The sequence below is a fragment of the Etheostoma spectabile genome, chromosome 11, assembly GCF_008692095.1.
Source record: "Etheostoma spectabile isolate EspeVRDwgs_2016 chromosome 11, UIUC_Espe_1.0, whole genome shotgun sequence".
NCBI lineage: Eukaryota > Metazoa > Chordata > Actinopteri > Perciformes > Percidae > Etheostoma > Etheostoma spectabile.
This window is the reverse complement of record NC_045743.1, coordinates 11,391,133-11,415,167: the sequence shown is the minus strand read 5'-3', so window position 1 is coordinate 11,415,167 and position 24,035 is coordinate 11,391,133. Positions and strand designations below refer to the sequence as shown.

Below are 24,035 nucleotides of genomic sequence, written 5' to 3'. Positions count from 1 at the left end.
CTAGTTAAGACCAGGTCAAATGGGAATTCAGTAATAACATCACTCAGAACAGCCTGATCTGCGTGGTGTTGGCTCCCCTCTGGAGGCATACGTCTGCAGAGCATCAGTCCTCCGTCATACTTTTGCAGCCGTTGAGCATAAGAAGCCTTGTTTTTAAAAAGTAAAAGAACTTAATCAGAGCTCTGTACATACTGTTTGGATGTGGATGTGATATGAGCCAATGGTGCCATCTCATGGAGAGCTCTAGTGGGCGATGGGTGGAACCCTATTCAATCCATGGTGGAACCTGTACACATTTTATTTTTTGCACCAGATAAAACCTGTTGTAATACATATTGACACATAAGAAAAAAGACACACTACCATGGTATCAAAGGTAGTGCTTGACAGAAGCCTTCTCCATCATATACACATGTTACAATTGATGGGTCGTTTACAATAACGTTAATTTGAGATGTGCTGGTCTAATGTGTTTCAAGGTACACAGAAAAATATCAAGACAATCATCTTTAAAACTTAAAACATGAGTGTGTAGTGAGTGTGTAGAGTGTGTGTTTATTCCCAAAGTCACTTAGCTGCTGCGCTGCTTTTCAGCTCTCATGGGTAAGCCTACTTCTCATGTCACTTCACGTGTTACGTAACGATATAATATCAGATTAAGAAAGATGGGTCTTTAAAGCGTTAATAGATGCTTTAAAGCAGGCCTGGTCTTGTTTCTTACCAATGCTTTGTTTAGGTTAATATTGAATGTTAGCGAGGCTCTTTATAATATTATGTTATATTATGTTGTATTTATTTATCTATTTATTTATGTATTTGTTTGAAACATCAATCATTTTAACACTTGGCAGTAGCCTATATACTGAGAATGTCAGAGGCCAATTTTAAGTTAAACATTGAGATTACACAGATCAAAAGAGAACATTCTTCAAAGTCGCTGGTGCAGAATATCATTTTAAAGCAGCGCATTGTGTTCATAATGTATCTGATGATGTGTGGTCTAATATCATGTACAGATTCCTGTGTGGACGCGCAGCAGCATCTGTGCCTTTAAGAGCATCAGCATCCTCCTCTGTCACGGACGCGCACACAGCAGTTCAACATTTGAGAATACAGTTTAGCTTTCTGCATATACATTCCTTCCAAAGATACATCAAAACATCACATCATTGCATTTATCGTCATTATTTCTCCACTGGACCTTAATGAATTTGCCTCAACGATCGCCGTAGCGGTCCATCAGATCGTTATTGCTCTTATTGCCTTCCTTCCCGCATCCATACACTGATCTGCGCTACAAGATGGCTGAGTTGAATTTGGGAAAAGGGTTGACCGCAGGAAAAGTGGCCAGCAATGTTCAGAAGAAATTAACGCGAGCCCAGGAAAAGGTAAGAGCTGCTCTCTAACGTGTTGATTTATGGGGAAATTATTGAGGCCTACAAAGCCGTGAAGCAGCAGTGCCGCATCCTCCACCAGGCGCAGTGTCGCATCACGACATCATCATAATAAGGGGGCTGTAGGCTATTTGTGCATGGGGATGTCCACTTTAAACACATCGTTCCTGTAGTCAATGTCATACAGCGGGCACGTGCGTGTTGCAGTGAGATATTGTAAGCCTACTCATAATTGAGCCCATCACTGATGTGTTCCTGACATTTTAAATTAGTATCTGGGTATCTCAATACGTGTTTGTCACACAAACGGTGACTGCAAAAACACTCCCTTACATTTTACTAGCACTATGATGATAATTACGACCCATGCTGCAATATGTAGTCTATAGATGATAGATATGAGGCCTAGTCTCTGCGTTCATGCCGTGCGTTGTGCGCTATATGAATGGCAGGGGGCGCTAGTTGTCTATCATTATGCATCATGTGCTGGGTTAAAGAGAGACAGGCAGAGAGAGAACAGATTATGGTGACCCATTAGACACAGTGTGCTCTATACATGTGTGAATGTTACTGTATTGGCAACATATATGCATTGTATGGAAGTAATGTATATAATGCATACATGCATTCATGTAAGATGTGATTATCTCTTATATACGTTGTGTCATAATACTGCAACCCACTCATTTTACCCATGAATGCAAAAAAACAACATATTTGATCTTAAACCTTGAAGAAATTGAGAGGTTAAGACAAGAAGACAGGTGGATGTTCACAGTTGCTTTGTCCTTAACGGAACATATCCCTCTTTCTGTCTTAAAGCTGAACAGAATCCATTCTTAACCTTACCCTTGGTATTGTGACTAATCATATTATGTGTTTGGCCGACAGGTTCTCCAAAAGCTCGGCAAAGCCGATGAGACCAAAGATGTTGCTTTTGAGGAGGGAGTGATCAACTTCAACAAACAATATGTGAGTACAGTCCAGTGAATGGCACTAAATCATATTTCCAGAAATCAATATTGCATACTTATATTCCCTGCCAGACTTTTTTTGTCACAAATGTACCTTCTCCATATATAAACAGAATTTTGCATTAGCTCTAACAGTTTAATTTGCTGAGACTGAAATATGTACTGTCTCAACAGGCTGTGAATGTGAATCCTCACACTGGTTCATTTTGTTTTCTAAGCCCCATGTTTTGTGTTTCACCCTTAGACTGAAGGCAGCAAACTGCAAAGGGACCTTCGGGCATACCTGGAGGCGGTAAAAGGTGACACACACACAAGCCTGTACAAATTCACACTCGCACGGACCAAGCTTATTTGATCTTATGCTTATGTAGAATTAATGTGCGTTTGTCCTCAGCCATGCACGAGTCCTCCAAAAACGTGCAGGCGTGTTTGGCTGACATGTATGAGCCAGAGTGGTACGGCAAGAACGAAGTGGATTCGATTGTGGAGGTCAGAAACCCTTTTTTATGAATGTGTTTAAAATACAAAAATTGCCTTTAAGAGAGAACAAGCTGGTTTCCATAAATAGGTCAGAACCACTTTATAGTATATTGGTTGATTGATTGTGTGTGTGCTTGTCTCCTGATTAGCTTATGCATCACAGCAGCAATGTTTCTTAGGGTCCACACAGATGGCTAATTCTGTCAAGAGGACTCAATTATAAAATCTTGTAAGAAATGATGTGGAACACTTTAGAATTTCCTCTGACTTCATTAAGTGCATTACTTTTGAAATTAAATTTAGATTAATGGTTATTATGTATCAAAAGTACCACAAGCTTAGCTGCAAGAAAATGCTTGCAATTGGTTAAATGGGTTTCAGTTTATACTTATTTTATATAAGACCATGAGCCAAGACATAGCTAGAGAGCTACTGAAATTGACTCAAAAGTGATGGACAAATATATCTAACAATCCTACTTTTGCAATTAAACAACTTTTGTTTTTCTTATCTCTGATTGTGATTCTGTATGGTAATGTTATGTTCATCCATGCTGCAGGACTGCGATGTGCTGTGGACTGACTACCACCAAAAGTTGGTCGATCATGCTCTCATCTCCATGGATACTTACCTGGGCCAGTTCCCTGATATCAAGGTAAGCTTTGTTGTCATAGAAACCTGCAGAAACCCCAACCAACAAATAATTAGTATTTAGTGTTCATACTGTATATTATTGTGTTCTTGCAGAATTTTGAATAACCATAACCTCCCGAGAAACAAGTTTATGTTGGGAAGATGAAAACTGAGTTTTTTCCTTGAAGGCAAGGCAAGGCAAGGCAGCTTTATTTGTATAGCACATTTCAGCAACAGGCAATTCAAAGTGCTTTACACAAAATCATTAAACAGATAAAACACAAGTACAAACGTTTAAAAGTCATAAGCATTAAAATCAATAAGACACATGAATAGACAGTTAAAACAAATAGAAACATTAGGACACATAAACACAAGAATAAAGTTACAGTGCAGCAAGAAAGAAATGAGCATTAATTTAAGAGAAGGCAGCATCAAAAAGAAGGTCTTCAGCCTTGATTTAAAGAACTGAGAGTACAGCGATCTGCAGGTTTCTGGGAGTTTATTCCAGATATGAGGAGCATAGAAACTGAAAGCTGCTTTCACCCTGTTTAGTTCTGACTCTGGGGACAGAAAGTAGACCTGTCCCAGATGACCTGAGAGGTCTGGGGGGTCATAGTGTAGTAGCAGATCAGAAATGTATTTTGGACCTAAACCGTTAAGGGATTTATAACTAGCAAGAGTACTTTGAAATCAATTCTTTGAGACACAGGAAGCCAGTGTAAAGACTTCAGAACTGGAGTTGATGTGATCCAGTCTCTTGGTCTTAGTGAGACTCGAGCAGCAGCGTTCTGAATCAGCTGCAGCTGTCTGATTGATTTTTTAGGGAGACCTGTAAAGACCCCGTTACAGTAGTCAAGTCTACTGAAGATGAAAGCATGGACCAGTTTTTCCAAGTCCTGTTGACACATAGTCCTTTAACCCTTGATATGTTCTTTAGGTGAGTAGCTGACTTTGTAATTGTCTTAATGTGGCTGTTAAAGTTCAGGTCTGAGTCCATGACTACACCCAGATTTCTGGCTTTGTCTGTTGTTTTTAACATTGTTGTTTGAGCTGAGCGCAGACTTTTATCGTTCCTCTTTTTTTTCCAAAAACACTACCTCAGTTTTTCCTTCATTTAATTTCAGAAAGTTCTGGCACATCCAGTCGTTAATTTGTTCGATGCAGTTAGTCAGTTTTTTGTATTTGACTATATCCCCTGGCGATAAGGTTATGTAATTTGTGTGTCTCCGCATAACTATGGTAACTTATTTGGTTTTTTCTCCATAATCTGAGCCGTGGAAGCATGTAGATGTTTAAACAAGAGGCCCAAGATGGAGCCTTGCGGAACTCCGCACGTCATATTTGTACGCTCAGATGTATAATTACCTATTGACACAAAGTAATCCCTATTCTTTAGGTAGGATTCAACCAGTTTAGTACTAAGCCAGAAGTCCTACCCATTTTCCAATCGGTCTAGTAATATGTCATGGTCGACCGTGTCAAATGCAGCACTGAGATCAAGTAATACTAAGATTGAAATTTTGCCACTATCTGTGTTAAGGTGGATGTCATTAAAGACTTTGACAAGAGCCGTTCAGTGCTGTGGTGTGGTCGGAAACCCGACTGAAAGGTATCAAAACTGTTGCTTAGTGACAGAAATGGTTGATTGTTTGAAAGACTACTTTTTCAATGATTTTACTTAAAAACGGAAGGTTTGAATTGGCCTATAGTTGCTCATTAGTGACTTGTCTAGGTTGTTCTTTTTTAAAAGTGGCTTGATTACTGCAGTTTTCAGGCCTGTGAAAGATACCTGAAGAAGAGATGTGTTCAAATCTGTAGAGATCAGAAGTCAAACAATTGGAAACATTTTTGAAAAGTCCCGTTGGTAGAATATCAAGGCAACAGTCGAGGTTTTCAGATGTTGAATAATGTCCTCCAGGTTTGTATGTTGATTGTGTAAATTCTGTCATATTGGAACTAGTTTTGCTTGACACTGTGACCACACATGTCCTGAACTTGATATGGAGGCACTGACTGTTGTCTAATCTTCTGAATTTTTGTTCTTGAAGAAGGAGCAAAGTCATTGCAGCCTTGGTAGATAAAGTTCAGATGCTACGTGGTACTGGAGGGTTTGTTAACCTATCAACAGTAGCAAACAAAGCACGTGAATTATTATTGTTTCTAGAGATAATATCAGAGAGAAGGACCTTCTTGCATTCCTCAGTTCCAAATTATAAATGCGAAGTCTCTCTTTATAGGTGTTATAATGGACCAGGATTTGTTTTTCCGCCACCTTCGTTCAGCTTTCCTACACTCTCTTTTTTCTGTTCTCACCAGTAGACATTTCTCCATGGAGATCTTTTTCTTACCAAGACAACTTTGACCTTAGTGGGAGCAATGCATCAATAACATTTGTAATTTTACAGTTGAATTGTCTACAAGCTCACTGACTGATAGCCCACAGAGGGCGGGTGTGGAGGATAAAGCTGAATAAATGTTTCACTGGTGTTTTCAGTGATATACCGTTTTCTGATTATCTTTGTTTGGACACTTTTGGGCACAGAGATAGTGCCGTTAAAGAAAACACAGGAATGATCAGAGAGAGCAACGTCAGTCACCACAACCTTGGAATGTTCAGACCCTTTGAGACAATCAAGTCCAGAGTGTGTCCCTTATTGTGAGTGGGCGTTCGTCACATGCTGAGTCAGTCCATATTTCTCAAAACACAACACAGCTCTTTGGTCCCCCTGTCCTGTGGGTTGTCAACATGAATGTTTAAAATCACCCGCATGATTACACAATCAAGTTTAATACAGATTATAGACAGCAGTTCAGTGAAGTCATCAATGAAGTTGCACATATTTAGGTGGCCTGTAGATATTTAGAAACTCGCTTGAGGGGAAGATCTTAATTGAAGAGCCACATATTCAAAAGAAGCAAACTTTCCATAACATATTTGCGTACAGTGGAATGAGTCATTAAGCAAATGGCGACTCCACCTCCTTTCTTATTCACTCTATCTCACTCATAAACTGAAGTTAGGGGGAGCTGACTCGATGAGAACAGCAGCGCTGTGTTATGGTCTAACCAGTTTTCATTAAAAACCTAAATCTAGATTGTGTTTGTAATAAAATCATTGATTAAAAAGGACTTTCCTGCCAAGACCTGACGTTTAGTAAGGCTAGTGTTAGTGTGTTTTCATTTTTTGGACAGGCTGTAGCTGACGAGGCAATGGATGCTAATTTGCTAAGTTTGCAGTTAAGTGCTTATTCACCATTCGTTTCCTATTACCTATCACAACATAATTGAGGAAGAGTTGAATCCACAGGCCCGGGCTTGTCTTGGAAAAGTCATGAGTGTCTCTAGGCCTGAGCCAAGGCCCGGCACATATCGGTCATGCTTACTGGATTTTGCACACAGCTCCTTATCAGTCTGATGGAAAGAGTTTGTTTACTTCCTGGCAGAGGAGGCCCGCGTTTTACTATTAACCGGGTTGAACCCGGCGTTTTATTTTTGCCAGGGGTTGAGAGATGGGGGAAGGAAGGGGTGTAAATTTGGTTCCAGCATCTACCAGGTGATTCATGTGTCAGTGACTCCAACATGGGGGTAGGGAAAGAGGGGAAAGGGTGAGTGGAGACAGCGATGGCTCCTCAAAGGATTTGGGGTTGGTAAGAGTGTTAGGGGTGCTGGATGGTGAAAAGAGAGTTGAGATTTTGTATCTGTGCTCTGTGGTGTCCCAGGGTCAAATCTTTGCTCAGGTGGGGGCTGTGGTGGATCACTGCCACACTTTTGTTGTGTCTTCCTTTTGTTTTGATTCGCTCTTGTCTCGTGTCCTTGGCAGATGTGTAGCGCAGAGTAAAGCAGATTAGAGGTGAACAGCTTTACTCCTGGCTTGTTAAGGGAAGTCCATCTGCTTTAAAAAGATGTCTGCGCTCCCAGAAAATGTTTAAATTGTCAATGAACTGCAGAGAGTGACGGTACATTCAGTTGAAAGCCATTTGTTTAGTGCCAACAGTCGCTGAATTTCTCATCTCCTCTTCTGACTGACGGTATAGGGCCACTGATAAACCATTTTGCGTTTGAGAGAGCTGACGTGTCCAGCAGTTCCTAAAGTCCCAGTCTCTGCAATTCAGACTGTTTGCTTTACAACATCATTTGACCCTATATGCAGAAAATGTTCTTCACAGTTTGGGTGTTCTGCTATGATAGCTGGGATTTTTTGGGTAAAGTCAGACACCATGTCTTTGGGAAACGAGTATTTTGGGTTTTTACTGTTTTTTAAATCTTTTATAGCAGAGTCACCCACATCAGGTTTGAGGCCCAGTTGTTAGCTTTTTACTTTTTGAATTGCTCTCAGGCCTTACCCTGCTGTGTGGCGATGAAACGCAGTGTCCCGTCCATCAGATGATGTCCAGCGTCTTGCAGCAGAGGAGCAAATCTGTTATCCATTGCACACCAGGTTGTTGGGGGGGCATTTTGTTGCTTATTTTCCCTTTTGCAGCTGTCCGCTGTGTCCTACTAGGTAGAGGGTTGAAGAGGCGCTCTGCCCGGAAGATAATGCAGGCAGCCGGTCATATCACAAATCTCAGGGCGCTGTGCCCTGCCCGTTAGTCCGTCCTCCCATTTCCCAGGAGAATGATTTACTCTTAGGCTTCGCACCACAAGAGTTCCAGGGAGGACTGCCACTTGTTGATTGTTACCCGTTCTACAGCCCTCCTGTTTCTTTGTAGCTTTGTGGTGCTAATTAGCCGTGTGTTAGCATGCTTTTGTCCATTGTTATGGGTTCCATGGTAAGTGGTGTCATTTCCACAAGATCCGTTACTTCCACTTCATTCTAGAAGGTAAACCTTGGTTTCCAGAGTGCAATCTTCTGAAGGAGTTTGTAGTAGTCATCCACGAGAAAGGAGGCATCTTGCTGCTAATTAGCTTTAGCTACAGTCACTGTAGGACAGGCTTGAGCTATTGGTAGGCCACACTCACGCAGGAAATGTTAAAATATGGCAATAGCCTACTGTGTCTACAAAAAATGTATAGTCCAGTTATTTATAAGTATCCAAGAGCCGCTGCTCATAGTTTCTCTCAGAGGAAAAGCAAGATTATCAGCAAAAATATGCAAGCAGAGGCAGGAGCAAGCAGCAAAAGCGTCTGCACTGTAAGAAGCAGGAAGCATGTTACATTCCTTAGAAGCATGTTACATTCCTTGAAGATGAGACAGTGAATAACACATTCTCCTCTTTTTGTTCAGGCACGTATAGCTAAGAGGGACAGGAAGCTGGTCGATTACGACAGTGCCAGGCACAACTATGCCACCACACACAAGACCAAGAAAAAGGATGGGGGCATTAAAATTACAAAGGTAAAACACATTCAAAAACATTTTTTGATACAAAAGTAGTGGAACACTGATAACAATTTAATTTACATACAAATAAACATTGTGTTTATTTGTTGTTTTCTGACTCTCTCCTCTAGCCCTCCTCTTTGCTGGAGAGGGCCACTCCCGGTTGGGCTCAGGGTATCTTGTCTGCACACAATGTTGCCCAGAGCAGTCTGTCCAGGAGCCAGGTACACAATAATCTTCCTGCACTTTGAACTTGTTGCATTTCATCGCTTTGTTTTTCTGCCCGTCTTCCCTATCACCCAACGGTTGAATATCTATCAAAGGCAAAATGAAAATGACCATGAAAACTGTAGACAAACCATGTAAAAGCATAAGCACAAGTGTCAGGGGATTCAAAACATAACCCAATGCATTGTGCAAATGTGCATGTTTCTTTGTGTCTGTATGTGTGGTGTGTGTGTGTGTGTGTGTGTGTGTGTGTGTGTGTGTGTGTGTGTGTGTGTGTGTGTGTGTGTGTGTGTGTGCGTGTGTGTGTGTGTGTGTGTGTTTTAGGCTGAGGAAGAGTTGGAGAGAGCCCAGAAGGTGTTTGAGGAGATTAATATTGACTTGCAAGAGGAGTTGCCTTCCCTCTGGAACAGGTGTGTATGTGTGTGAGAGTCTGTGGAAACTGATTTTCCTGTTGATGGATGGACGCTGTAATTACATTTCTCTTACATTTGTACTGTATGGCTTGTCCTTACTTGAGGCTAAATTAAGTCAGGCCAGTAATCCAGTCAATACTGTCTCTCTCGCTCTCTCTTCTCTGCCCTTTCTAGTCGTGTTGGATTTTATGTCAGCACCTTCCAGAGTTTGGCTGGTTTTGAGGAGAAGTTTCACAAGGAAATTGGCCGGGTAAGTCTTGTGCAGGAACCTCTATTAGTGCTGAATTTAGAAAAGACCAGACAACACAAATTGACACGGTGTAAAAGATAACAGTTGGTGGTATAAAGTATGTTGACAGTGTCAGTTTAGACTACATCAGCAAATACATCTTAAAAAATTGTCTTGGTGCTGTCTTTAAAGTTTATTCCCCTGAAAAAATACATTGGGACATGATATTATCCTCAGTTTTACTGACTGAGTTTGAGAGTTGTAAATACTGTCTAGATGTATTTGGACATGATTGTGCAATCAAGCTGTAGGATGATGATGATGTGCTTGTTAGGTATACATATCTAATACCCCGTCTCAACCCCCGTCTCTCCCCCCCCCCCCCCCTTCTGTAGTTGGATCAGGATTTGTATGACATCTTGGAACAATTGGAAAGTACAAACACTCATCAAGCAAGCAGGTTAGTTTCATTGCACATTCTTTAAACATCGCGGATGCTGATTCTAAAACAGTTCACGCAATTAAGTGCCAAGATATCTTTTCAGCAAATACGTAATTATAGGTTAATATATTTCTAGGAAATCTATTAATATAAACAACATAGATAAACACCAACAAGCAACAGTGATGCTATTCAGTAAGCAAAAGAATTTTGTTAATATTCCACTCAGGTGAAAACCGATCGCGATTCTAAAGAAATCCCATAGCCTACTGAACATCTGTTTGTGTGAGATCCCATAAATCTTTCACTGCTGAGTCTCATCAGTCAAACATTGTGGTTGGTCATCTTAACCAGCAAAGAAAATACTTGCTATGTTCTATTTCTCTGGCACCTTCTAGACCTGGGGAAATATAAATCTTTTTTTTATAAATATGTGCAAATATTTGAACTTTTTGAGAGCAATTAATTAATTGTGCTTGATGAATGTAGTGAACCGCTTCAGAAGTTAAAATAGCAGTCAATTAAGCGGTAAGGTTTTTTTTAACTTACTCATTCATTGTAAGCCAAGTGGGGAAACTTACAAAATATTAAACTCCTGGATTAAAACACTTTTTATCAAAAGTATTTTGAGCTACGGCAATAGACAAACTAAATGGCATGCATTAACCTGGAGCCACCCCTGAACCCCCCTTTCAGAAAGACAGGTACCAGCGGCGCCTCATCGTCAGGAACAAATAGGAGGTAACCGGCAGCAACTGTGGTAACCATGGTGACACAACTCTTGTCTGTCTGTCCAACTGACCTGTCTGTCCAGCTGTCTGTCAGTCAGTCTGCAGGCTTGATAGAGTTGAGAGAGAACTAGTGCTTGGATGTGAATTCTCAGACACTGATGAGAGAGTAGTGCTCCCAGAGTTGCAGATATAAGAGTTGAGCAAACCTGCATGTTTAATGCTCCACCAGGGAAGACTGTTACGTAACAATACAACCCAAAACGCAAGGTACGTAGTAGAGTAATGTACATGTACATGACAGGGGTCCACAAAATGAGTTGCTTGTCCCTGAGTAGCCCCTTTTTACTCCCTTTATGTGTAATGTGTACAGTTTTTCTACAATAGCTTCTCAGTATCTGCGTGGTAATTCAACTAAAACACATTTATGTTGCATATCTCTAAAAAGATATGCAACACATAAGCACAAAACTGAAATGGTAAAGGTCTCCTGACTAGACCAAGCCATGGCTTCAAGATCAGGTAAGCAGGATTCACCTTAGGGCCCTTATCATGTCAGTGAATTGCTTTAGTCCCGCATATTCCCAAACAAGGTTACAGTTACAGTGTATTAACAAAATACACCGGGAGCTTTTGGTGCTAATAAATAAAAGCTGCCCTTTGGAGGCGCCACTTGTCCACTTTGAGTCTTGGTAACGTTGGGTTTTCTACCATTTGAAGCCACCAATGTACAAAATTGCCTGGTCCAGCAATAAATTGCAGGTTTTCCAAACCTTAAATATCTACAGATCTAGGGCTGCTTTTGTCAGCTTTAGAATATCTTGTATATGGCAGTGAGTGCCTCTATCACTGCTCGCTTGTGAGGCTCACTCTTCTTGCATGACAGCACTTGCAACAGCAACAACTTACGCTTGGACTGTAGAGCATGCATTGTAACTTTTTAAGTTGTGTTAGCTTTAACTTAAAACCTTTGAACGACCTTCTCTCACATCGTTTGCCATCCTTGTTACTTTCTCTGTAATACGTCTCTATTCTCTATTTTGCTCTCTCTCTCTCTCTCTCTCTCTCTCATTCACTCAGTGCGGTTGGAAAAGAAGCATCTAACCACACACTCAGGCCAGGAGGTCCACCACCAATCCCTAAATCTCCATCCAAGGTAAACACACACGCTCACACACACCTGTCTGAATAATGTCTCAACACAGGTGTGACTAATTACAATCATTTCGGAGCCATCGTTAATGTAATCGGTTATCTGTGCTGAGATGAATAAGTTCATTTTGTCACCTGAGTTTAAGTTCTACAATTTTCTTCCGAACATGTTTTAATCTAACACTTAATTATTGAATATAATTTAAAAAAACAACCATTGAAATAAATGCATTAAATTCAGTTTTGTAAAATGCAGGCTGAAAACATAATGCTTATTAATCAAGCCTTGGCTTAATATTCACTTTATTATTGTTTCTTTTACATTTCTAGCTAAGGCCTGCAGTGCCTCCTCCACCCAAGGTGACCCCATCTAAGGAATTGAAAACAGAGCACATCGTCAGCCTGTTTGATGCTGCAGCTACTCCTGATATCAGCGTCACCTCCCCTACAGAGGTTAGTGAGCTACTGCTGCTGACAAACAGCCATAGCCCTTTAGCTTCCAACTCTCCTGCGTAACTTGGAGGTCTGTGTGTTATCTGGCCTGCCCCTCCTCCTCTTTCTCCTATTCTATTCTAGTCTATTCTTGTCTACTCTTGTCTATCCTGCTTTGCTGTCTCTTCTGTCCTGTTCCTTGACCCTCCATAGCGCCTTGTTAGCCAACGAGAGCTCCTTTTCCTGTTGTTATCAGTTTGACAGTCTGGCAGTAAGCAGCCTGTTGGACATGGACCTAGACTCTTTCAGTGCAACAACCAAAGCCTCTACGGTCACACAGGTGGATGATTCACGGCATGAACACATAGATCGTAGAGAGACCATCCACTGCAAGTAATGTCAAACTTCACAAAAGATGTATTATTTTATTCGGACATGTATTAAATTATGTTCATGATATCTAAGTCCAAAATGACTTTGTCATCTATTTAATACGCTGGGGAGCAACAATATTTCCAGTTGCCAGTGCAGTTGTTTGACTTTAAATAGATGATGGCATAGTTTGAGGTATTACATGCTTCTTTCCAATTTACCAAACAAGGGGAAGATGATGGCATGGTGATCTGGAGACTCCTGCTTTTAGTGACTGCTTCTTCCTGCTGCAGCACTAGCCACAGATCACTCATGGCAGTACTGTAGACTAAAGCCCCACTCTGCTCTTACTTCCTTCTCTTCAGAGTTCTACAGCAGAATGTCGTTTTAGATACTGGGATAAAATGAGTAGTACTTACTTCATCTGAGCGTAAAACCTAAAGTTGCTCGTATTGCTTGGAAGGTGGGATGAAATTTGATTCAAAATATATTTAGCTGTCGTTTGATCCAGATCTGCTACTCAGCCTCAGTACAGCATTCGTACACACTAATGAATGATGGCATGACGCCTTCTGTGTACCTTGACCCAGTTAGTAGGTACCAGAGAAAGGTGAACTGACCCTATTATGACAGAACATGTAGGAAAAAGATCACATAATTTAGTTTAGTTAAGTTTATTAGACTCTGAATTTGCCACAGCAGGGCTGTCTTCCTGGGGTCTGACACATATTCAGAATAACACAATACGGTACATAGTAACAGAGAACATTAAAAGCAACATTAAAAGAAACAAAAATAAATGAAAAGATAATTAATGACAAGGCTATCATTGACACTGAATGGTTAACTGAATGGTTATGGTCCTGTCGACAAAATGTTTTGATCCCTTTGAGTTATAGTCCCAAACATAAACCCAACTCAAAACCATGCACACAACCAATCACATCCTTGTGTCCTCGCCATTATTATCAACCAATCAGTCTCCGCTAGTGAATTATTTTAATACTTTATTTTATATTTTTATAATCTGCTTGTTTTGATGACTTGTAGATCACTCTGTATTCTTTAGACAATCTATGGAATTACAACACTAACATAAAGCAACACAATCATTGAAATACCCAAACTTTACACTTGTGAGATTTCGAAACTCATCATCATGTTCATGGTCATAGGCTTGAGAATTACTGCACTGTCAGTAGTGGCATCCATTGTTACAGCATTGTAATTTTTTAAAGGCTTAGAGTTCATAACAGAAATTCTAAAAAATGATGTTATGTACAAAATTCCTGTTTCTTTTGAGAAAACAGAATGAATGTGCGCTGTGTGAGGTAAAATACCTACTTTGACTTTCCACAGTTTCTGAACTACACCTTTGTAAACTATGAATCTAATGGCTACATATACTGATTTTTACCGTAATTCACATTAAGTTAAAGGATGACCTCACAAGGACAAACCTGCAGAGAATAAATAGCACTTCAGACTTTGCCTGGTCTTGCCTGTGCTCTTGTTCTGCCTAAGATCTACTGCTATGGGCTTGTATGTTAAGAGCATGGGACCTGCTCCAGAAAGGTGATATTGCATGCAATGGAAAAAAAGCTTTGTAAAGATCTTAGTTCTGTCTTCTCATGCTATTCTTCCTCTGCTTTTCACAGATGGAAAACTGGGACTCATGGGTAAGCATATCATCCTCACCATAAAACATGTTTTAACATTCAAAAATATAATACTGTAATTACCATTATGATCATCATCTTCATCAGCATATTCTCATTTCTTATTGTGTTCACAGTAACCATCAACTCATTTGTCAATGCTTACATTTACTACTTTAACAGTTCCATCGATCTCTTTCATTTGTCTGTCCCAAATATGTTTGTGCATTGTCTTTGTGTCTGCAGTGCTTTATGTGACACAGAAGAGATTGTTGTACAGCACAAATATAACTTGGGAATGAGTGTGGGTCAATTCAGTTTCAAAGTGACGTTTTACACTGTAATATAGTTTATTGAATCAATACAAATGGTGTCTGATGTGCAATCCCCCAGCTGTCACATGCTCTTCTACAGTAAAGTTGCGGGATGCACAGTATATTGATCATAAACAACATACTGTAGACCTAAAACCTAGGGATTGATCGTAAAACACCCACCACATTCATAGAAAATTACAAACTTAAATGAGATTATGAGATTAAATTAATTTATTCATACATGTAAATTTAAAATCCCATATTTGTGAAATGATTTGTAACTGAATCAACCTGTATTTCTGTTTTCCCTTGTATCCCTGTATGTTCACATGTTACACTGACAGAACATGTAGCCTTTACATGTTCCATGTAACACACAGGGAACAGTTTTGCTCTGCAAGTTGAGTGAAGTTGCTCTTGTTTTCAATGAATTGTCTCATGGAAATAAACGAACAAGCTGGTCAGCAACTTCACAAAGCCTTGCTTGCAACTTGGCATTCTGACCATTAACTAACCTTTTTGTTCATCCCTATCACTGTAAGAGAGATGTGTCTTAACAATCATACAGTTCTGCTGTATTAGAGCTTTAGGCAAAGCAGTTATTGCTCAGAGAGGAATGACACTTCTCTTACAAAGCTTCCTTCCTCTTTCTCCATCTGAACATAGCCGTGGGAATACAAACCATGCTTGCAAACTACATGCAGAAGATCCAACATCTATTTTCTGATGGGAAAAGGCTGATAGTTTTTTGCGTTTTTGACTTCTGCTGCCACACTTTCTTATCTTCATCTGTCTTTTAATTTGATCTGTAAAGGTCTATCCTTCTACATCTATCTTCTTGGGTCTGATGATAACGATAATAATGATGATGATGATGGTGATGAATGATGATGATGATGGCTTGCTGCTGAACTCCTCCCATCAACGTCCATGGCATCTTTCATGGCCCCATTTCTGCTAATATGTTACAAAACTCTTCAGTTGTCCCTTAAATATTACAAAAAAGTTGAATCTAAATAATGTTTGATGCCAACTCCCCCAACCCTCATCCATGGTTAAATCCCGTAAAAAGCCATTCTTGTGGTTTAGCAGGTTTGAGCCCTTTTACTAATGAGGCATTATTTTTGCACAGTGGTGCTTTGAGTGAAAGCACCATGCAAACACACTGATGATAAGCAGGATTAGGTTTATCATGTTCCCTTGCTTGGTTAAGTGTATTATCATACTTACATTTGCTACTTAGCTATAGGGTGCTGTTTGTAAAGCGGCTCATGCTGAAAATAACAGTAACATTTTGTCACATTTAGCTTCAAACAATGTTTAAAAAACTGGTATGAATTTTTGAAGGTCACTTTTTTACAAATCTAAATCTAAATGTTAAATCTAAATCTAAAGCTAAATGTTAAATCTAAATGTTTCGGGTGAAACTAAATATTAAACTAATATGCAAATTCGCAATGCCGATAACCGGAAGAAGCCAGCCCCCGACTAGGTATGGTACTGTCGGCCGTGGTCGCTCTGCGAAATGTCCAATGAATCAGCGTTGGATATACAAACATTTTCAACATCGACAGTGGGCGGGATAGGCTCTTGCTGGCCTTTATCCAAGCAAACATGACAGATTAGTCAAAGTGAGCCCCCTCGTGGCTGGCTGTAGTAACTACAGTTCATAAGTCCCGCACCCTTCATAAAAGTGACACCAAAAACTCAAAGTACTCTTCATATACAGTTTCTCCAAACATGTTTATTATTGGTAGATATTGGTAGCTATTATCACAATAATCCATCCATAGTCCATGTCCAAGAGTCCATTTCCCCGGACGACATGGTTTTTATTCGTTATTTGACACTATAAACACACTGACCTCCTCAAGCTTTTTTTTTGCTACTTTGGCATTTTGAATTTGCATATCAGTTAAATATTTAGTTTCACCCAAAACATTTAGATTCGACATTTAGATTTAGATTTAACATTTACATTTAACATAGATACAGCAAACACAATTTTTAGTTAATGGGCTAAAGCATGCAAAGTCACTTGGAAGTTCCTTTAATGTTTGAACTCCTTCAAAGCTGAAGTGTGGAACTTTTCTCTCCTCCTTCTGGCAGTGAGAGTAATTACACATATGTTGTGGATATGCTTAAGAATAGCATCTGTTTAGAATAACACCACGTCACTTTGGGAAAACACAGGTAGACTGACATGCTGTGTAACCAATCAGAGAGCCAGAATAAGCAGCTACTTTGTGAAGTACTGTAAGTGAGTGACCAAGGTTGGTTGACGGCACTTTGTGAACTGCTTATGGAACTCTGATGTAACAACGTTGTTGTAGAGTTTATAAACTACTCAATCTGAGTACAAATAAGCTGTATTGGCATACTCATGAGGCACCATGTCACCAACCAAATCAGACACCCCAACTCCGGTATACTGAAAAACACACAGAGCTTACCCTGGCGTTCATAGGTCTAATCCTTATTATGTGAACTCGTTTGACAAGGTCTGGATTTAACAGACGTTCATTTGAATGTAAAAGTTGTGCATGCTAGCTTTAATTTTTAAATACCTTACCTGTCATTTTGATAATACAACCCTAATGCGCTCTGTAAGTGCCAGACTAATATCTTTATCAATTTCCTAACTGCTTGTCCCTCAAAAATATTTTTTACTTTGTTCTTAGCCCACTGTGTTCTTCATACTTTGGCTATACCCCCCACAAGCCCTCCAAATATTCTACTTTTTCCTGGTCCTACTAATTTCCAAGCCTTTTGCACATTGAGATGCTGAATATAGCCTCAAATATCCCCTATACCTTACTTTTTTGTCCCTTAAAATTTCCTCAACTATTATACCCCTCATAATACACATACAGTAAAATATTTTGTTTTTTTACTTCTGACTCCTTGAAACCTGACCCTTGCCCCTCAGCATGAGGACATTGGTGCCCAGGAAGAGCACACCAAGCAGCACTATGACCCTTTGGCTGCTGCTGCAGATGCCTGGGGGGATGATGGTACACAGCCTATCCGCTATGACCCCATAGCAGCCGCCGCAGAGGGCTGGGGGGATGACGGAACCCAACCAGTTCGCTATGACCCTGGGGCTCTGGCTCAGCAGCCAGAGGGGGATGACGAGAGCCAGCAGGCTCATTACGATCCTGTGGCTGAAGCCCAGGAGGACTGGGGTGATGAGGGGGGCCAGCTTGTCACAGAAGTGCCCGCCCCAGGGGATGACACACCTGCAGCTGAGACTCCAGCTCATGTCGCTGAGGAAGAAGCCACACCAGCTTCTGCTACGTTGGATGATGAAGAGGGTCAGGTAACCAAGGAGAGAAAAACATGGAGAGATGCATCTGGACGAAAATGGTGGATGCATCGATTTTTGAGGAGGAGGTTTGAGCATGCAGTGCTGGATAGAAACAAATGATAGAGAGATAAGTTGTGAATGTAAAGTGGAGATGTGGAGAAATCTTAAGATGGAAATATTTAGGATGCATCTGGACCAACAGCATGGATGCATCAACTGTGCAACAGAGGGCAAGTTAGAAATGACTTGCTCAGGGAATGAGAAGAGTAAAATCACCTACTTCTCAATACAGTTAACTAATCTCAGTCACTGCTAATCAAAGATCCACACATGTAGTATGCTGTGCAAACCCTGTGCATTAGAATCCAAGTTTACCTATTCCATATACTTGCTTATGTCAGCTATAACTTTGCTGTTTAGGCTGGTTGGCTTGTCTTTTTGTCTCTTTGTCTTGTTTGTGTGTTCTTGTTTCATTCTTTCTCCCTCCTTTTTTTAATCATTCACTCGTCTCATTCTCTGATTTCGTTCTGTTACTCTATGTCTCTTTGCCCCCAGGGTGAGTCTGCAACAGCAGCTGCTGCAGCACCAGAGAAGGACACACCGACAGAGGAGGTTCGTGCAGGAGGAACAACTATGACATGCAATAACTGTTATGTGCTTTTTACATTTATACATTTTTTTATGTTACAGATATCAATATAATGATGTAATGTTGTAACATTGTTCTTTGAAGAGCTTACACCACCCCTAAATATTTGTTATGTATCTGTATTAGTGCTGTCAAACGATTCAAATATTTAATTGCGATAATTTGCATTAATGTCATGGTTAACTTGCAATTAATCACACATTTTTATCTAGTCTAAATTTCCCTGTTTTTTTTGTCCCATTATTTTTTTCTCATTTTAATGCTCTTATCAACATGGAAAAGGGGATCGGCTTGCTTTGTGTAAATGTTTTTTTATTGAAAACAACATTGGCATATAGCCTATTGTAGTGTTCAAAAAAATACTTTGACGGGGGGGGGGGGCAGATTTACATCAGCTGCGTGCTTGGCCATCAAGTGGTATTTCAGACTGGACGTGTTGCAATCATAGCTCAGTTCACAACGACAAAACACACAGATCACTTTGGTCTTGCCAATGGAACCATTTGACAACTCTTAAAAAGTAAACTTTACATTCAGAATCTTATTGGCATCCATTTTGGCGTCTCGCGCTCGCCATCCACTCAAAACGTAACGTTACTACTCTTTGGCCGGCTTGCAAGCCCAAACAAGTGTGTGCGGTCTGCCTGTTGTTTGGTTTCCGGTCTAGCTAGATCCGGTGTGGTGTTGTAGTTTTTCTAACTCTGCTAGTTGTTGCAACAGCATGTGAAAAAAACTACAAAGTTTGCTAGGTCAAATAGAATGTTAATCTTGCAATAAAAAAATAATTGAATTAATTTTTAATTAATAATTAAAATGGGTTTGCGTGAATGCCGTTACTAACGCGTGTAACTGACAGCACTAATCTGTATATATGTTTTAGGTGACTATATTGCATCATGCTTCCTCTCACTTTCTAAAAGAAAATCACATAGTTTATGTCTATAATATGTCAGAATTTGTTTTTCTTTAACATGGTTGAAAATACATTTAATTTAATCAAAAAATTATAAATTACTTAAAGCTTTAGTTCCTAACTTTTTAATATTATTGAACATCCAATACATTCAAGCCATTGCGAAATGAGTTTCTACAAAGCTAATTAAGACTATCAACTCCACACAACTCGCTCGGCATTTCTCAGTATGTTCAGAAAATTGTGTCATCCGGTGTCTTTCCTGCGCAAAAGCTCGGGTGAAGATAATTACCTCTTCTGAAGAGTTCATCACGTTGTGTTAATCTTGTTGTGTCGTCTTTGGCTAATAGCAACTGCACGGAGGAAAAAGGAGGGCGGGTGCGCAATCACGGAAGGCTGCATAATGTGGATGTGCCAACTCTATTTTTGTCATTGCTTAGAACTTCTCATGGGGGCAACAAAAACTACACGCTGCTGCTTTAACATTGTTTCCAGTATGGAAACTGGACTTTAAGCATTTTAACGCATTTGTTAAGTATCCTTTATCGTCTAGTTTCAGGTAACACTCCACGGCTCCAAATGGCTCTTTTTATTGTGCACTACATGTCAGTAAATAGAACATCTGTTTTTCTAGACACCTGAAGTAGCAGCAGAATCAACAGAAGTTGAATCAGAGTCTGAAGAAATGCCACCTGGCTTCTTGTATAAGGTAAAACCAAATATGATCTCACTCTACAGTGCTGAGCATCTACTTAACCTAAATATACATTTTGTATACATATGAAGACCATTCATGTTTTTATTTTTTTATGTGAAATAGCTCCAGGTGATGCATGATTATGCTGCCAATGACACAGACGAACTGGAGATGAAGACTGGTGATGTGGTGCTGGTAATCCCCTTTGACAACCCTGAAGAACAGGTACACACCCACACACTCGCACACACACACACCCACACACAGACACAGGTATTTACTGTGGTGTGACCATGACAGTGAGGTGACTATATCTCTATTTGCATGTCTGTGTTTTTAGGATGATGGTTGGCTGATGGGAATGAAGCAGGACGACTGGCGGGAGAACAAAGGAAATGCCCTTAAAGGAGTGTTCCCTGAAAATTTTACCCAGAGGCTGTGATGACAGGACGTCATTCCAGCTTCCTTCTTCATGTCTCTCTTCCTCTTGCCTCAATCCTTCCTTTCCTCTCTTGCCCTGATACTGTATCTTTGCTAGGACTTTGGCCATAGAATCAGAGTTGTCACAGCCATGGTTGAAATCTTGCATTTCTAAGGTCTGCTACACTGTGCTAAAAGTGGATCTTGGCATTTCTTTGGATTTATGCCAACATTTCCAATTACAAATGCAGCCATTTCACAGGTCCCACTCTTTGCTGTCTTGCAGGTATATTGTTGCTACTCCATATCGGAGGAATTGATTAGAGAATCCTGATAATACAGGGTCGATGCAGGGATGGGTGCCTCTGCAATGGCTACTGCTGCAATTGCATTATGTTTTATTCTTAGCCATGTGTCATCATAAACTCTCCAAGGCATATTCCACCACCATAACAGAGAAAATGTATTTTGAGACATGCTTTTGTTCATCTGATACTGAGAGATTGAGCAGTATAATATTATTCAGACAATGCCAAGTGTAGCAAATTATCCCTTACACACATATACAGTAAGCCCTGAATTGCGTGTGTGTGTGTGTGTGTGTGTGTGTGTGCGTTTGTGTGTGCGTTTGTGTGTGTGTGTGTGTGTGTGTAATTACTAAAGCCAGACTGACAGGAAGGCAAACGTAAACTTAGTAGAGTCCTCACTTGGTTTGAAACATTCACCCAGCAGAGTAATACACTGGAAAATTAGAACCAATTCTCAGCTGGCAATTTTGCTTCAGTCAAATGCAAAAACACCTTTGATTACATAAGGTGCAGAATCAGCACATAACCAGCCCATAAACTCATCAACAGTGAAGATATAAAGTGGGCATGCATGTTTCTTCACCTGTGGTTAGCTTCTCTGACAAATATAAGTGGAGGTGGAGCATAGGAAGGGTTGTATTAAGCATTGCGGTTTCGGTATATTCCAGTATTTCTTATTTACTGATCCAGTCACTCTGGGGTTGTGCTGACCCAATGTCTGTTGGATACATTCAGCCCATCTTTTATTCCTACTTTGATTGTGTACTTGTGAAACATTGAAACATGCGCCCTAGGTTGTCGTTTTAGTTTAGATTAAATGGTAGTACAGAATGAGTAGTATGAACCTCTTGTTAAAATCCTAATACATGTATTTAATTGGTCATCTAACACCAACCTTGTTAAAGACAGCAGGAATTCAATATAAACTTGCTTTAAAAATCCAAACAGAGATACTGATCCCAGAGTCCTATAGAGTAGAAAAACACGACTGTGTTCAACTTTGTCAGTCCGGTTTTTTTATTCCTTGTTGAGTTTGTGTGAAGTTGTGTGAAGTGGGCATGTAAAAAAATATTTTTAAGTGACTTTTTTCAGAAAGGATTCCAAATATGCATTAGCCAGGCTAGCTAAAAAGCTAGCCACCAAACTGCAACAATGAGACGCTGCTACTGGTAGTATAATAGTAAGGCAGATTGGGTTACACCTTAACGCTAATCATATATATATATAATAACTGAGCCAGCCTCATTCGTTTTTGAAAAATGTGCCGAAAACAATTCCTTCCGTTTGCAGAGAGACAACTCAAATGCAGATGATTCAGATTATGCACCAGAGCAACTTCTTTTATTTTTGTATGCTGCCAAGCAATGACTACATATAGCCTAATGTAACTTTGTCAACATAATTGCCAACTTACTGTAGGATGGTATGGAGTGTTTTGTACTTCTGTCAAGTTTACTGCTCTCAACATAGTCGCTTACTGTAGGTAGTTAAAACTATCTCATTCATTCAGTCACTGACTCAGAAGAGATAGACATTTCTCATGATGTTATTAACATGTAATATTTGTGCGAGAAAATGTTTTTTGCGATTGTATGTGTGTGTGTGTGTTTACAGGTTGTTTGGAAACATACATTATTTATCTATAGCCTATTGTTATTGGACAATATCACCACCACCTACCAGGGGATGAAGTCGTTCGTTTTACAAGAAGTTTTTTTTCTGACTGGACAAAGACAACTCAAGTGTATTTGGGTCTTTACCCACTGGCTGGTATTATGGTTCCAGGTGTTATTGTGCATTGGTTGTGTATAAGTGTAATTTTGCCAAGCTCTGATGACAGATAATATTCATATTCTATAAAGACATTCATATCTGTGTGTGAGTTACTGTGAGCATGCTGACTTCCCATGTGTTGTTATGTGAACACCCTTAATTTAAGACAATGATACTTGGGTCACTTTTGAGGCAGCTGAAACAGGCAGATTTATTTATTTTTTATTATTTTTTATTTTCTTAGTAAGAGGGATGGTGTGCAGCTGTTTATGGCATATGTCTCCACTATTCCCCTCAAATCAGTACTAAAAATAATTGCTGGTTGTCCATTAGCCCTGCCTCAAAATGTTGCCAGGGTATCGTGGTCCAAACAGACTTACCATGATTACATGGAGACAGGACACAGAGAGAAACATTCCCAACCACCAGACTCAGGTGGACAAATGTTTTCCAATGGTTTTCAGTATTTTAAACGCTTGAGAAGTGCATGATTTTTTTTCATACGTATTTGAAAAAGCCTTATGTGAGAACATCACTTGCATATTTAGATGAACCAATCACTTTCATATTTTATATTTTATTTTCAAACATACCGTATGTTTCACCTGGGTCTGGTTCTCTATTCATCTATATGGATGACACTGTCTCCTGTGATGAGCTATGGGATATGACAAAAAGGTTTTTCCTGTACCTAAATGACCAATAATAATAAAAATTATGTAGAATCTCCTTTTCTTTATTGATCTTTTGTGGTTCTTGTGTGTAGTCAACTTTGATAGTTGACGAAGAAAAACAAAAAGTGTCTTGTTTGATTTGCTGAATTGTGTTAATCGGCGGATTTTACTATCTTAATGTTTTTTTCTGAAAGAACAGAAGCATCCAGCAGAACTATCTCTACATCCTGAAAAAAGAATGCAAGCATCATGACGACAGAGGAGTAGTTGCTGTGTGCTGCTGTCCGTGGTACTGAAACCACCCTGTAACCACAGCTTTTCATGCTGCATTCACATTGTTCCAGCTGTTGTGATGCATCACCATTTACGGTGATCACTCACTTTAACGGCTGTTTATGGATCAATATGTAACAGTTGATTTTCAGCAAATGTTTAAAACCCATATGCTAGTCTTTACTGAGATTTCTGAATAAAAAAATAAAAAGCCAGGGCCTCTCTATTAGAAAAATAATGATGAAA

The 24,035-nt window shown here is 39.8% G+C and overlaps 1 protein-coding gene across 4 annotated transcripts; it reads left to right on the top strand.

The window, feature by feature from the left end:
* The first annotated feature begins 1,047 nt into the window (after positions 1-1,047).
* On the top strand, positions 1,048-23,577 carry bin1a (bridging integrator 1a). 4 transcript variants are annotated; one of them, XM_032529061.1, is made up of 19 exons: positions 1,048-1,388; positions 2,286-2,366; positions 2,613-2,667; positions 2,763-2,857; positions 3,408-3,503; positions 8,709-8,819; positions 8,936-9,028; positions 9,357-9,442; positions 9,620-9,695; positions 10,070-10,134; positions 10,813-10,857; positions 11,925-12,000; positions 12,327-12,449; positions 14,459-14,479; positions 17,705-18,094; positions 18,638-18,694; positions 20,279-20,353; positions 20,465-20,566; positions 20,682-23,577. In XM_032529061.1, exons 1-19 carry the CDS (start codon positions 1,302-1,304, stop codon positions 20,781-20,783), a joined length of 1,836 nt encoding a protein of 611 aa, XP_032384952.1. In that variant the 5' UTR covers positions 1,048-1,301; the 3' UTR covers positions 20,784-23,577. The 4 variants fall into 4 exon arrangements, with proteins under 4 accessions (XP_032384952.1, XP_032384953.1, XP_032384954.1 ...); XM_032529062.1 differs by lacking the exon at positions 10,813-10,857 and having other exon boundaries at positions 1,049-1,388; XM_032529063.1 differs by lacking the exon at positions 17,705-18,094 and having other exon boundaries at positions 1,049-1,388.
* The last annotated feature ends 458 nt before the right edge of the window (positions 23,578-24,035 follow it).

Bases quoted from the DNA above. Each gene is read 5' to 3' on its own strand.
- bin1a (XM_032529061.1), top strand. From the start codon at position 1,302: ATGGCTGAGTTGAATTTGGGAAAAGGGTTGACCGCAGGAAAAGTGGCC. The intron at 18,095-18,637 runs GTAACCAAGGAG...CTTTGCCCCCAG, and splicing joins TGGATGATGAAGAGGGTCAG to GGTGAGTCTGCAACAGCAGC. The intron at 20,567-20,681 runs GTACACACCCAC...CTGTGTTTTTAG, and splicing joins TTGACAACCCTGAAGAACAG to GATGATGGTTGGCTGATGGG.